The 14,389-nt window shown below is 40.8% G+C and overlaps 2 protein-coding genes across 2 annotated transcripts; one reads left to right on the top strand and one right to left on the bottom strand.

The window, feature by feature from the left end:
* Nucleotides 1–101: 101 nt before the first annotated feature.
* Nucleotides 102–2,221, bottom strand: tprkb (Tp53rk binding protein). Its single transcript, XM_035427406.1, has 4 exons — nucleotides 1,921–2,221; nucleotides 1,622–1,744; nucleotides 1,298–1,474; nucleotides 102–623 (listed from the first exon to the last, which is right to left on the bottom strand). Exons 1-4 carry the CDS (start codon nucleotides 2,152–2,154, stop codon nucleotides 537–539), a joined length of 621 nt encoding a protein of 206 aa, XP_035283297.1. The 5' UTR covers nucleotides 2,155–2,221; the 3' UTR covers nucleotides 102–536.
* A 241-nt stretch (nucleotides 2,222–2,462) lies between these two features.
* Nucleotides 2,463–5,616, top strand: alg10 (ALG10 alpha-1,2-mannosyltransferase). Its single transcript, XM_035427740.1, has 3 exons — nucleotides 2,463–2,808; nucleotides 3,077–3,274; nucleotides 3,505–5,616. The coding sequence occupies exons 1-3, from the start codon at nucleotides 2,644–2,646 to the stop codon at nucleotides 4,561–4,563; spliced, it is 1,422 nt and encodes a 473-aa protein (XP_035283631.1). The 5' UTR covers nucleotides 2,463–2,643; the 3' UTR covers nucleotides 4,564–5,616.
* Nucleotides 5,617–14,389: the final 8,773 nt, after the last annotated feature.

The raw sequence follows: 14,389 nt of genomic DNA, 5'->3' as shown, positions 1-14,389 counted from the left end.
ACTCAGTGGGCAAATTATTAGGTACACCTCATTGACTGTCAGAGGAAAAGATTATTCGCGTTAATCATATGGCTGCAAATGAATATTATATAAAGCATGCAAACATGGTGAAAAGATTTATTTGTTCCACAAAACATTAGAATTGGCAAGACACATGATCTGAGTGACCTTGACCATGGTATGATTGTTGGTGGCAGACATGGTGATTTTAGCACTCAGAAACAGCTGCCTGTGATTTTCACATACTGCACACACAGGACTGCACACATGGTGTGTGCTGGCACATAAAGAACAAAGCAAGCTGTCTCACAATGTGTCATGTACAGTAACCTCTTGAGGTGTAAATCATAACATCTGACAGATAAACGAGGTTAACCAAACAAATGAACAAGATCTTGTCCATCCCTATGAACACAGTATATTTATCCAAACAATATATAACCACTGAATGACTGCATCTAAGTTTGCAATTAATATATTTTTAAAAAGTCCCCAATGACCACACCTTTCCAAATGAAATTATTTTTGGTTTTTGTTCATAACACATCTTTGGTAGCCATCCTGCAGATTACAGCATCCAGCAGGCTTCCACACAGCTCTTCCTGTGGTGAGACCTTGTACAGCTGCAACACAATCAAGTAAATTACAGTTCAGAAGTTATGAACAGTAAATAAACAAGCTATGATACATTTTAAATGGAGAAAAGAAGTTAGAACGTAATTTCTACAGATAATGGACAAAAAACTGAAACAAAACAGTGTTCCAACAACATATGGTTCCAGTAGTTCTACAACTGCGTGGGCTGTATTTCCCTGACATGGCTGGAATGGACTCAAATCCTTAGCACCCGATGTCAAAGGTTACTTAGTACTACTAAATGATCAGCTTTGCCCCATGTTAGCATCTTTTTCCTGCAGAGAGGGGTCTTTCAAGATGGCAATACTACCATCCACAGTATATGAGCAGTCAGCCTTTATGGGATGTTCTGAATGCTTGAATGCATTCTGGAATTCAGATTTAAAAAAATATTCTGGATCAATTACCGGAACAGCATTTTCTACTTCTGACTACTAAGAGTGAGTTGATTGAGTTTTTAAAGGCTATGGTAACATATTACATGAGTAGTTCAATTCCAGATGGTGCAAACAGTAGACTCCATACAGGTGACATGTGGTGGCCCAAAAATACCCGATTAAGTGATTTCACATTAGCGTTTACATGTTTTTGTTCACTATATGTATGCACTCATGTTGCTAAGTAAAATGTTTGAACCAAATACAATAAGACACACAGATACCTTTTTGATCTTAGCAATGTTACTCAAACTTGAGATGTGATGGACTGATATCTGCTGGCCGTCCACCTTGGACAGTATGTCATCCATATTGTTCTGTTCGGCGTCAGCATGAACCAGAACAACCTGAACGGCGCTGTCACTGTCAGAGATTCCAAAATTTTTGAAAGCCTCAGATATCTTAAAACAAGGAAGAAAAGCATTTCTGGTTACATATTTCATCACAGTACCCAGTGCCCATTCAATTGATTTTTTTTTTCAGTCTGCACAAAATATACAAACCACACTTCATTTACATAACACTTTATGAAATAAAATTAAACTCACATTATTTGTGGGTGACAGGTTGAATATGATTTCAGAGTAAAGACTCCGTGTTTTCATTTTTCCAATTTTCTGCAAGTGAAGTGCTTTGTTTGTGGCCACAAGGACTTGGAAGGGGTCAACTAGCTGTTAAAACAAAAATGTATTTGTATGAGGAGTTACAAAAAAATACAGCATTACACAAAAGCAGCAGAATAACAGTTGTTTTAAATAAAGCGTAAAGAGTATTTTCTGTCAGTTTTCAAATGCCTGATTGCATGACATCACTGGACAATCCCCCCCTCACAGACACACACACTCACCACCGACGGATTTATTAAGGCTCCACTTATTTCTCCAGCAATTGCATTCTTCCTCAAGTCTGTCGCGTTTTTGACATCTTTGAACAGCAATTGTGTCACTGTGTATTCAGGAAACAGTTCTAGTCGCTGAGACAGGTGCATTTCAAAACCTGTATAAACACAGCAACTAGCTATCCAGATAAATTTAGCCGTTTGTAGCTCGCTCTGTTGTGGTGTTTTTGCAATGTATTGCATATGCTAGCTTCAAGATAGTAGCGTGCTCCTCTGCTGGGCACGGACATCTGTCTATGCGGGAACAATATCTAAGTGACACAAGCACGCCCACAAGAAAAGTTCCTCCTATGGAAAGCAACACTATAAATATTGTTTCTTTCAATAAATATGGATTTAATTTTTTTTTATTTTAAATAGGACATGAACGGCATTAATTAATTTTTTATGATTTTACTTTTTAGTTTATTTATCACTGTGTAGCTCTACGTGCAAATAATTCTAGGAACTGTTCGTACATTCGTTTTGTTGCTACACGGAATATGTGAGTTGGGTGTACACATTTCATTTTTTCGCAAATAAAAATTTGCCTCAGGAGTGATGTTTTGCTTTAGCGGATTACCCGTCTGGTGGCTACCGTAGATAATCGCTTACCGTCCATCATCAATGATGTTAAAGTCATCATAGTTTGTCTGTAGTGCTGATTAAATCATTATTTCAAGTGGTTTAGTGATGGAGAGGTTTGAGGGGTATGTTTTTACTGCTCTCTGTAGCACAAACTTTCTAATTTCCTGTCTTCTGTTCTCAAAAATTACACGGGAGCAAAGAGAACCATACATGGACGAAATTTTTCACGTACCACAAGCCCAGAAATACTGTGATGGGAAATTCAGCGAGGTATGTGGCTAAACAACTAAGACTGTTGTTGATACTAAGGCTGTTGAACTGTTGTTTAACTAAGGCTGTTCTGATATTTTGTTTTATGAGCTGTTTTAATAACAATATGTTTTATTCAGTATTCTTGGTCATTAGCCAACAAATCAAACCATGTGTTAGCTGGATAATATTAGTTAATTGGTATAGCAATGGTAACGATGACCTTAGTTAAGTGTTATAACAACAAGCATTACGTGTTTTGTTCTGTATGTGTCGTCTCTGTATCCAGTGGGACCCCATGATCACCACACTACCTGGCCTATACTTGGTGTCCGTTGGAGTCATTAAACCATTGATGTGGTTGGCTGGGTGGACGGGGAAGGTGGTATGCTCCACCGGAATGTTGCGTTTCATAAATTTGCTCTTTAACTGCGGAAACCTCTATCTGCTGTATCTTATCATATATAAACTCCATCTCAAAGATAAGGTGAGATTCAGTTAATTCCTGATAACTGTATATGCATGGCTTGTTGTGATATGCACGTGACTGGATTTAAGTATTTTGGTCTGAAATGGGACTAGTGCCGTGATTTGCTGTTGTCAATGTTGTATAGTCATTAGGAGCTGATTTTCAGTGTTTTTGTTAATACCCTACTTTTTCTTATCCATGGTTCATGTATTTTTTTTAACAATAGTGGTCTTCTATTTTTGTCCCAGGCTCGAGCTGCAATGCGCCGAGTGCTGTCCGCATTGTGTCTGTCCACCTTCCCTGTGCTCTACTTCTTCACATTTCTGTACTACACGGATGCTGGGTCCACCTTTTTCGTCCTCTTCGCGTACCTGATGTCCCTGTACGGGAGCCATAAAGTGGCTGGCCTTCTTGGTTGCTGCGCCATCCTCTTCCGCCAGACCAACATCATCTGGGTGGCATTCTGTGCCGGCACCGTGGTCACCCAGAAGCTGGACGAGAGCTGGAAGACGGAGCAGTCCAAGAAAAAAGAGGAAAAATGTCCCTCCCAAGTCCCTTTCTCATTGGCTGGGGTTGGGAAGGTGACGCGCTTCCTGTTTGAATACGCCACCACCCCAAGCAGCATTAAGTCCGTGCTCCTGGTGGCCTGGCCTTACGTTGTCGTGGCGGCGGGCTTCGTAGCGTTCATGGTGCTGAATGGTGGGATCGTAGTGGGGGATCGGACCAGCCACGAGGCCTGTCTGAACTTTCCTCAGCTCTTTTATTTTTTCTCCTTTACGCTGCTCTTCTCGCTCCCCGCCTGGCTCTCCTACCGCAGGGCCGTAAGTTTTTTACATTCCCTGAGAAAGCAGCCGTTGCTCTACCTTCTGCTCACCGTCGTCTCCTTGATCCTGGTGTGGAAGTTCACCTTCGTTCACAAGTACCTGCTTGCCGACAACAGGCACTACCCTTTCTATGTGTGGAGGAAGGTGTTCCAGAAGCACCAGCTGGTTCCCTTCCTCGTGGTGCCAGGGTACGTCTTTGCCATGTGGAACTTCATGGAATCCTTAAAGTCCAAGTCTCTGTTTTGGAACCTGGCACTTTTGGTTTGTCTGACTGCTGCCACGGTTCCACAGAAGCTTCTGGAATTCCGCTACTTCATCCTGCCCTACCTGCTGTACCGTGTCCACATCCCTCTGCCCTCCACACCTCGGCTGCTGGCGGAGTTCGGTCTGTACACCCTGGTCAACGCTGCTACGCTTTATATTTTCATTAGCAAGACATTTCATTGGCCTGACAGCACAGATGTGCAGAGGTTTATGTGGTGACTTTGAACTCCATGATGGGTGAAAATGAGCAGTTCCTAGCTAATTTTCTACTGGTTGAACTTTCAGTTTGGTTCGGGGGGTTCTATTACTAAAGATTTCAGAAATCTTGAGAGCTGCACATCTATTTTCTTATACTGCTCAATAATTGAGAAAACCAAAATGAGGCAAAGCCATATGATAAGCAGGAAAAAGAAAATTTTATATGGTATATAACTTAATGGGAATAACGTTATTCCTGATACTTATCTGTCATCTTTTTATGTTGTGATAAATTAAGACAAGGGTGTTACTGTGGATATTTTAGATAAAACTTTGCGCTGTCCTCTTACCAATGAGGAAAATCCATGTGAGTATGTTAAATTTCCTACTCTTATTGAAATCAATAAAAGGGACTGGATTTGATACTCCAATGGTAAAACAGACAATCTATAATATGTTAATTGTCATAGCATTGACATCATTTGGGCTGTATCATTAATAACATTGACTGTAAACTTTTTTTATCCTGATTTGTCCTTTGCTGTCTTGTGCTTGCTTTGTTTTTTTCCGTTTTATTTCTCATTTCTTTGACACTGATTTAGAACTCGTCACTCTCCTGGAACAACCTGGTTGTGTTACTTCCGCATTATGGATGCATGAACAGTGATTCAATATGAATGAGTGAAATGAATGTCGCTCAGTACAGGTGTATAGATTATGTTCAGTAGAGATTAGTTACAGGAGTAATAATTGTGCTGTTAGACTGATTGTTTATTTTAAGTTAAATATTTTTGTGATTTTGTGTCTCAGCATAGTTGTGCAATCTGCTGTACAGTAGCCCGTATGATTCATTCCAGTACTACTGTGTTTTATGGGCAGAAGCCATGTGATTTATGCATTAAAATTATCCCTGTGGTGCCAGCATACCATTAGTAACGATTATTGTGTATTTGACTTTACAGTTTGCTTTTTGTTTTACTTTCAAGCCCATTGAATGATAATGTTGGAAATCTGTTTACTGTGTATGTGTAATGTTGATAATAAACAGAAAACAGGATGACTGTTTGAAGTGGAGTGTTTGTGTCTGACATTTGTTTTCCTCTGGACATCTAATCTTAAAAATGTGCTATTTTTTAGGGCCCTGTGGTTCTGCTACAGACAGTGCTGTGATCGTCCAATAGGTGGCACTCTTGCACTGTGCTCCACTATATTAACTGATTGGTTTGTTTTGACCTGCTTGGGAAACATTGTGTTACTGACAGGAGGGTGGCATTGTTTTACTCGGTAATAGATTTGAGAATTTGGACAGCAGATAAGGAAGGCATTGTAGTGATGAATATTAAAGAGCTTCACAATTGCTAGAATTATTACATGCAAATATGTGCTCTAAGATTCAGATGAAGTCTTCACAGTAATGCTGGTTAACAATAGCACTCATGCTTATCTTAGCAGATGCATAGCATTATAGCTTAGTATATAACTAAATATGATTTTTTTTTTTCAATTAGGTTTGAAAATATATTTGAATGACAAACTTTAATGGCCTTGTCTCAGGCTACTTTTGAAAGCTTAAAATTGTAATTGTAATGTATACAAATGGTAAAATTGTCTCATCAACCTGAAAGTAAAGTTTGAAGAAAATTCTAAACAGCTTTTTTTGAAGCTAGTTATGACCAAGGTAGAGCAAGCATTCTCTGTCACACTTGGAAGCATTGTGTAGGCTGCTGTCCCCCGGCTGTGTATTCAGGTTTGATATTGAAGCTTATTCCCTGAAGAAGATAGTTTTTAAGTCATTTGTTGTATACAAAGATGAGTCCTGAATGAAGGAAAGGGAGGGGTATGGGCATGAGGGACAGAACAAACTCTTAGCCACTATTATAGCCTAGAGGCCACGCAGGACTGTAGGGTATCGGCAGCATTGATCAGAGATGATGCATGTCGGCCCTAACATTCACTGAAAAGAAAGCCACTGTAGTCTGTGCACCCCTGGAGCATTATTGGGAGGAAGTAACTCAGCGGTACATAGATGCATAGCTGCATCTGCAGACTCCTGGCATTAGTTGGCTAATGATGTAGCCGAAGCTCAGACCCGTATCTGTAGGGCCCAGCCTGCACTCATTATTAGTGCCTTCGCAGGCTAGGCTAGTCTAGAGTCCTTCCCCTTATTTTTGTCAGTCCTCTGCCCATTCTGGATAACCAAAATTAGCATGTGCATCACCCAAATCATGCAGTCGGCTGATGCTTCTTTTCACTACAGTACTCAAGCTGAGCTGCATAGTCATCATCATGAAGGAATGCACCACTTATATGCAGAAGCAGGTGGCAGGTGCCCAGTGGACTGGAGGAGTCACTATTGCACAATGGACCAGGCAGTATCCAGCCACAGTCTTGAGCACAAATACCTCAGCTGGATTCTGCACCTAGGAAGCCCCCGGAATCCATCATTTGCCAATACACAGACCCACACTAGCATTTCTTGCTCCTGTCTGAGTCTCAAGAATAGACGCGTAAGAGTGTAAGTTGGCAGCAGGTATTAAAGTTTAGGAGCTGTGGTGGTCACACTTTGAAAAACTAGGCTGGGCTATCATTTCATGCTTTTGCTTATTTTCATCAAAGACCTGATTCTGTAACACTAATCAGTCATTCTGACAGCATGGCTACATGCCAGCTGCCAGCGCTACATCAGGGCTGTCAGAGTGAGCTCCTAGAGGGAATTGGCTGCAGACTTAGCCCACTCTTTTACTCAAGTTTATATAATGTTTTTGCAAGTGATGAAACATTACAGTATAATTGAATTTGTGCCTTATGGTCTTGAAATAACTTGTTTTGGGAAATGGTTTGGTGTGAATGTATGAAACTAATTAACTGGATCCATAAATATGAATTTCAGTTGTAGGACATTCTTAGCATGCTTCTTGGAAGTGAGTTAATTTGTGGTGGAATATTTAGTTATAGGATTTTTTTTTTTTTATTTATTCTATTTGTAGCCAACTATGACCAGCATTCACTCCTCTGAGCTACACTGTGAAGGCTGGACTATGGAAACTGGCTTATAGACTTGTTTGTTTATTGGAGAAGAGCACAAGCTTCTGTCTGTATTGATGTAGGTGGAAAATGGTGATAAAAAGACTATATTTAGGATCGCAGTGGTTCCAAAAACACAGAAAATACTGTATAAGCTGTAATATGTACAATTACCTTGTATAAAGTTCCCATTATACCACTGTAACAAAATTGTAATGCAGAAACTAACGTGTAATAATACATTGTAACAATGCAACCCCATAGTCAGAAATATGAGTGGGGAACTCTTGCCACCCCAGTCCTGACTCTAAAGCCAATCATAGCTCAACACCTCACTCTAACTCTTAATCTTAACCTCAGCCCTACCCCTACCCTAATCTGACTATACACAACCTAAATACAACAGCAATATACTGCACTGTAGTTGTATAGCACTCATTTTCAATGAAACACAAGGTAAGCCTAAGTACTGTTTATTTAACTACATTACAATAATGGGTAAATGGGTAAATCAGTGTGACCCTGGGTCCACATATTGATGTGCTGTTCTTAAACAATGCTTTGTGTTGCTGGAGGCCATTCATTGTGTAATGTGTACCTGGTGGAGTATCTGCATATATTACAATAGGCCGTCACATGGCTATTATAAATATTTCCCCTCGGAAAATAATGATACTCTGCACCACAAGTGCTTTGCTCTTCAGACGTGACGCTGCACAATGAGGTTAGATAACACTGGAATGGATAGAATGGATTGCTTTTGCTAATGAGCAAAGGGCTTTGAAAAATGTCCAATTGTGAAGTGGCATTGACTCACAGTTAAAAGCATTTGCATTAAATGAAGTCAGGTAAGGTCTTACTGGCATTGCGATTTAATATCAGAAAAAAAATACTGTTAATTTAAATGGATTTTTTTGTAATTGATTTTTAAAGAGTCAGCAGTGGCACAGCATGAGATGTTAATTCCTGTTTGTGTTGCAGTCAGGGTCACAGGTGAGGTTTGAATAATGCTACTGAAAAAAGGATTATGATCACATCAGCTCATTAATGGTGTAGTCACTCACATTGAGTAGTATTAAATAAATGATAAAAATGGTTTATTTCAGGTCAGAGTTAGAATCGACTCAAATACACATTAGGTTTGCGATATTACTGTATTGAGATGTGATACATTTGGGGGTGGGCTTGAAGTACAAGTTGAAGTACAATATTTAGGGGTTAAGTAATGGTTTTAAAGTAGCTAGTTGCCAGTTGGAATAGTATATAAAGACACAAGTCAATGTTGGACCTTGTTGGAACTTTTTAGGCACCTATATCCTATTCCTTTTCTCTTACTACTGGCAGCTTTATGGGAGATAGTGGATAGATTTATGGGATACTGATTGGAGTTAATGATTAGAAATTGATCGAAATCTTGGAGATTAGAGGTTTAGGTGGCAGGGGTTAGGTTAAATGTTGGATCGTAGGCTTGTTTAGCCATATCGGTCACAGGAGATTATATAAATATTGCAAATAGATTACTAACTTCTGACAGATAGGCTTGTTTAGTCCTATCTGTCAAATGAGATTATATGTGTCTAAAATATTGAGTTTCATAACTTTGATCTGACAGTTAAAGTTAAATTATGACAAAGGCAAAACATTCTAATAACCTCCTTTGATATCTCTGATTTAATTATAAAATAGGAGACAGGAGAAGAAGACACCAATAATCCCAATCCCAATGCAAAAGAGGAAAGGAAAGATGGCATGTTTGCTTTGAGGGTTGGAAAAGAAGGAAAAACACTGAGAAGCACTTCTGAGATGTTAGCTACATTATGTAATCAGAAGCTATGTTTTCATTTCTCGTTCAAGCTGTGAGAAAACGCCTGCAAAAGGAACTTGTTTCTCATTATGAGAGCTCAGTCTCAGCAGGTTGCAATGTGATTGACATTGAAAATTCAAGTTCATATTCTTGTGCTCCAATTGGAGTGATTTTCCTAAATGCTGCAATGCCTCGTGGAATCATGAGCTGAGTTTGGAGGAAAAAACTCCCTGTCTTGGGAAGACGTCAATTATGTAAAGCTTAAAATCATGTTAGAAAATAAATATTTTATCCATCCATCCATTATCTATACCCGCTTATCCTGAGCAGGGTCACGGGGGGTGCTGGAGCCTATCCCAGCATGCATTGGGCAAGAGGCAGGAATACACCCTGGACAGGCCGCCAATCTGTCGCAGGGCACAGTAATATTTTATTATATCTTGAAATGTTTCTTAAATGTAAGCCAGCACCCTGCTGACCTAGTCGATAAGAAAATCTGTTGGAACCTTCTTCAGATATTGTTTCAGCCTCTGGAATTAAAGGACTATTCTGTTCTGCAAGCCTTCCACGCATAGCCCATGGGTATACAATGGGCAAGATGTCAATAACAAATAACAAAATAAATCAGCAGTGCATTATCCACTAAAACATGATTAAATGTCAGAGGGAAACTTAATCACTCAACACAAGGGACTGCTCCTGTTCTTCAGATAAGCAACCCACAAAAAGATACAGTCACATAATGTAATCCTCAAAACAGACTTCACAACTGCCGTAGTAGCTGAAAAGAGTATTAATTTTTGATCATATTAAATCTAATGGACTTTTACAACAATGATGCCTCTGATGCATAGATATTTTTATTTGCATTTATATGCCCATAGAGTTATGAATTTGGCAGGAACGTGCATACTGTAGATCCACCAACTCTAAACAGAGGAAATAGACTCACAGATTTCAGAGGAGCCTCAAGGGAATTGCACAACACAAGTGTGAAGTATATTACACTGTCTCTCTTTCAGCAACAGCACAGACAGGCACAGACCGTACATAGAAAATGGGGATTAGAAACCGTACAGGGAACGAAAACAAAAAACAAAAAAGAACTAATTTTTTCATGGAACAAAAACAAAAACAAAATCACTTTCCAGCGCCAAGCAAAAACACTATTTTAAGGGTATTTAAACCAGTTAATAACCAAAAGATTTATTTCAATTAAACGTCTCCCGTTATATGCCCAAGGGGCTTATTGAGCTGTGGCGAAAGCACTGTTTATTGGAGCCAAAGTGTGTGGGAGGTCTATGTGGACCCATAGCGCAAGAACTGTACGTAATACGGCTAAATACATGGACTCCATATTGTCAGAACTTGAGAAGTGTCAGCCCCAACAACCATTCTACAGAAAAAGACCTCACCCAGTTCATATACTGTGACAGGTATACTGAACCATGTCTTGTAGGCCAGCTGTACTAACACTATGGGATGAAACCCAGCACGGTAGGGACATGTGCATTTCTAGTGTGTGGTCTGCCCAACGTCCGTCTGAGCTTGAGTGGGATGTGCCTTCTGGCATTCTCTATAAATGTCAGTGATTAACGCGCTGATCAGTTCTCAACTGTGCCATTTCACTGTATAGGCAAATTTGTTCGAAACCGCGATGGTAGCGATGGGACTTTCTATGTGGTTTGCCACTGCATCCCAGCAGTGTGAATGCTCCTTCAGGCTCACCTGGCATAGCACGCTGCGTGTGTGCTCCTTGTCAGTACTGGTGATGTCCAAGCTTGTGACACACATCAAGTCAAGAGGCATGCTGCTTGCCTAGCAAGAGGAGCGGTCAGTTTGGCTTTGCGTGTGCGGGCTGGCTGAGCATGTGACACGCTCTTTCTCTGGGTGACGTGGAGAGGTCGCCGGCCTCACGTGGTCCTGGCTGTCTGTACTGGTTGAGTCGTCCGAAAGAGGGGACTTCCATTCAGGTCTGCGTGTGCGAGTTGAGAGATCTGAAGAACATGTCAGAGGCTGTATGACCCCCCCTGCCCGCACCCCCACCTCACTGCCTCCCCCAGCCCCCGTGCCTTAAGAGGCTGTCAGTGTGAATCCATCACCCGCTCCAGCTCCCTCCGCCCCCTCCTTCTTCACACATGGCCACAGCTGCTCTTTCATATGAATGTATACCTGCTGAAATGCTTCACTGTGAGTATACAGTGTATGAGGTCTGAATGAGATGACCACACATTGCTAATATGCATCAGCACAAAGCAAAATGGTAACGAACTGACACTCCGCTGTACTGAGATAGAAATCGCGTGGCATGCACAATGTGTGCCAGTTCACGTCACTTTGTCTTAGCAACTTTCCTTGTGAAAAACAGCACCAAAGTGCTATTTTTTTCCATCTGATGGTGTTCAGGGGTTTTTTTTTTTTTTAAAAAGCTAACATGGGTTTGAGTTTATTTATGTATGAATTATTCATTGCACATGCCATGAATTTGATTAAAATTTCATGACATGAAAAAGTGGTTTCGTATGCAAAAAAAAAAAAGCTTGGCAGCTTGGAGATATGTATTATTTGTGCTCATTTTCTCTTAAAAGCCAAATTAACGAGGCAGGGTTTACTTTCTCTGTCAGTTGCTGAAAACCTCTATATATAGACCCATTTGCATCAAATTTTCAGCGGAACATCTTTTTAGTAAATGGCCACACTGGAAAATTATTTTACATCAATAATGAATCATTACGTACGTATTCACAATTTACAGTTAATTTAATTAGTGAGAATTTGATTTCCTCTTTTCAACTTACATTAGCTGAAACCAATGAATAATTTATTCTTTGTGTGTTTATTTTCATTGGTCATTAGTAATGTGCTTTCTTCATAACCGAACAAAACAAAACAACAAAAAAAGCTTAAATACAGGCGTAATCAAACAATTGTTTTGTTTGAGTGATGCTTGAGGCTCGTGCCATAATGTAAACCCTGCCACAGATGGCTTCTCCAGGCGCAGATGTAGTTCACACGGGCTGAGCATTTACGTGCGCAATCAGCCTGGCCTCTGAGGTGAGTCTGCGGGAAAGGTGTCTCCAGCTGATAATTACAGAGCACACGTGTGTCAGCGACGAGCTCTGACTGATAATCACAGAGCACGCTCGCGCAGCGGATGATGTGCCTTTAAGAAACACGGCGGAGATTTCCATAAATAGACCGACCGAGAGCGACGGCAGCCCCGCTATGCCGTGCCCGCGGCGGCGTGGCCAACTCCCTCCGCATGCTCGCCTGCTCTCCTCCTTCCGGCCGATCGGACGCGCCGCGAGCAAATCTTTACCACAGCATACTGGCTGCAGGGTGGCTGGCAGCCATGTGAAAGCCGGGGGCTTAAAGGTGCAGCTCCAGAATCTCGTCTCTCTCTGTAAGGAGACCGTGAGGAGAGCTACGTGAGAGCACACAGGAACAATGTCCCGGTCACTCTTCCTTATGTTCCGTATTTGTTTTCTTTCTACTCCAACTTGGAATTGCCAAAAGTTTGTACAGGCCAATCTATCACTGCTATGTCCTCCGTCAATTCAGCAAGGTGAATGTGCAGGTCTTGTGTGCTTATTGCTTTTTTATTATTTCTTAGGGCTACTTCAAACAAGTGGGAAATGAGGTTGACAGTGTGATGCGGTATTTGCACTTCTAGGCTGGGTGATCAGATATGCATGATGGCTAATTTAACCTGCTCACAGTGGCTCCTCTCTGAAGCTGGACTGTGGGGTTGGGTTATGAGGGATGTGCCTATCAAGGGGAAGAAAACCCCAAAAGCCCCAAGGCTGTATTTGTCATGAAATATGGGATGTGGCATGTGACTTTTTAATAATCTACTTATTCCTTTGTTCCTGTGCTGCAAAACGTGCTATGGATCAGACAAAATTGAGTGTATCAATTGCATAACACCAGAATGATTTCACATTTAGTGGCTACCATTTTCATCAAAACAGCTGAAATTATTTATTGACTGTAAAAAATCTGTTCATCATGGGATTGCTGGATGGTTCATTTTGGTTAAGGCACCACACAGTGGTGCATGGATGAACCTCATGGCCTTGGATTAAATCCGGACCATGCTAGTGCCAACTGTGGCCGGTAGCTCCATAGGATGACTCGCAATTTAGTCACCCAGGGAATAGGAGAGTTCATCCGGACAGGGTTCCACATTCATCTCTATCTAGCAACCCCTGCTGGCTGATCGGGCGCCTGTAGATTGCAGTCAAAGCCGCATATGAAAGGTCTTCACCCGACTGCGCGCTCTGCGAATTTCACTGTAGTCTGCGATGTGAAAATAAGCAGCTGGGGAGACCGCATGTTCGGGAGGAGCACCGTGGATGTCCGCACTCTCCCGAATCGAGAGATTTGCAGCATGAACGCGGCTGGGTTTGCAGATGATTGACTATTCACAAATTGGGGTGGTAATTCAATATCCTCAGCCCATGTCAGACGACAGTTTTTAAAAAATCTATTCATGTTTTTAAAAATCAGAATTTGAAACCGCTGACCTTTTTTCAGTGCGATAGAGCAAGTGATCAGAATAATTAATAATTGCAAGTTTTTTTTTCTTCCCTCGTTCACGAAAAAAAATGCATTACTTTCATACTGATAGACAAAATGCCTTTGGGGAAATCAGTGGTTGCTGTGATGCTGTGCTTCTTAGTTCAGATGCGTGTGTCATAATGAGGATGTGTCAGAGATGTTTGAGTGAGTGCTATTGAATAAGCGATGATTGTCATTGTAGTTAAATGTAACGTTAAATGTTGTTATAGCCCAAGAGTAAATTAATTTTATATTAAAATAATTGCCTTTTAATGTTGTTGTGAAACTGAAGATGCTAAATTATTGTCACTTTGATGGAACTTGGGTTAGGCCTTTCTGATCCTTTTAATCTTGATTTGAATAACTTGAGAAATTGTTTGAAAGCAACAACATATATGAATCATTCTGCCCTTGTGAGACTTTTGCATCTTTGCATTTTGAAAGAGCATTGTCTTGGGG

The sequence above is a fragment of the Anguilla anguilla genome, chromosome 7 (genome assembly GCF_013347855.1).
Source record: "Anguilla anguilla isolate fAngAng1 chromosome 7, fAngAng1.pri, whole genome shotgun sequence".
In the NCBI taxonomy this organism is placed as follows: Eukaryota; Metazoa; Chordata; class Actinopteri; order Anguilliformes; family Anguillidae; genus Anguilla; species Anguilla anguilla.
This window is presented reverse-complemented; position numbering and strand designations above follow the sequence as displayed.

Excerpts from the sequence above, each read along its gene's own strand:
- tprkb (XM_035427406.1), bottom strand. The coding sequence starts at position 2,154 with ATGCAATACATTGCAAAAACACCACAACAGAGCGAGCTACAAACGGCT. Across the intron at positions 1,745-1,920 it reads CCTTAATAAATCCGTCGGTG|CTAGTTGACCCCTTCCAAGT; the intron begins GTGAGTGTGTGT and ends TTGTTTTAACAG. Across the intron at positions 624-1,297 it reads ACATTGCTAAGATCAAAAAG|CTGTACAAGGTCTCACCACA; the intron begins GTATCTGTGTGT and ends ATTGTGTTGCAG.
- alg10 (XM_035427740.1), top strand. The coding sequence starts at position 2,644 with ATGGAGAGGTTTGAGGGGTATGTTTTTACTGCTCTCTGTAGCACAAAC. Across the intron at positions 2,809-3,076 it reads GTGATGGGAAATTCAGCGAG|TGGGACCCCATGATCACCAC; the intron begins GTATGTGGCTAA and ends CTCTGTATCCAG. Across the intron at positions 3,275-3,504 it reads AACTCCATCTCAAAGATAAG|GCTCGAGCTGCAATGCGCCG; the intron begins GTGAGATTCAGT and ends TTTTTGTCCCAG.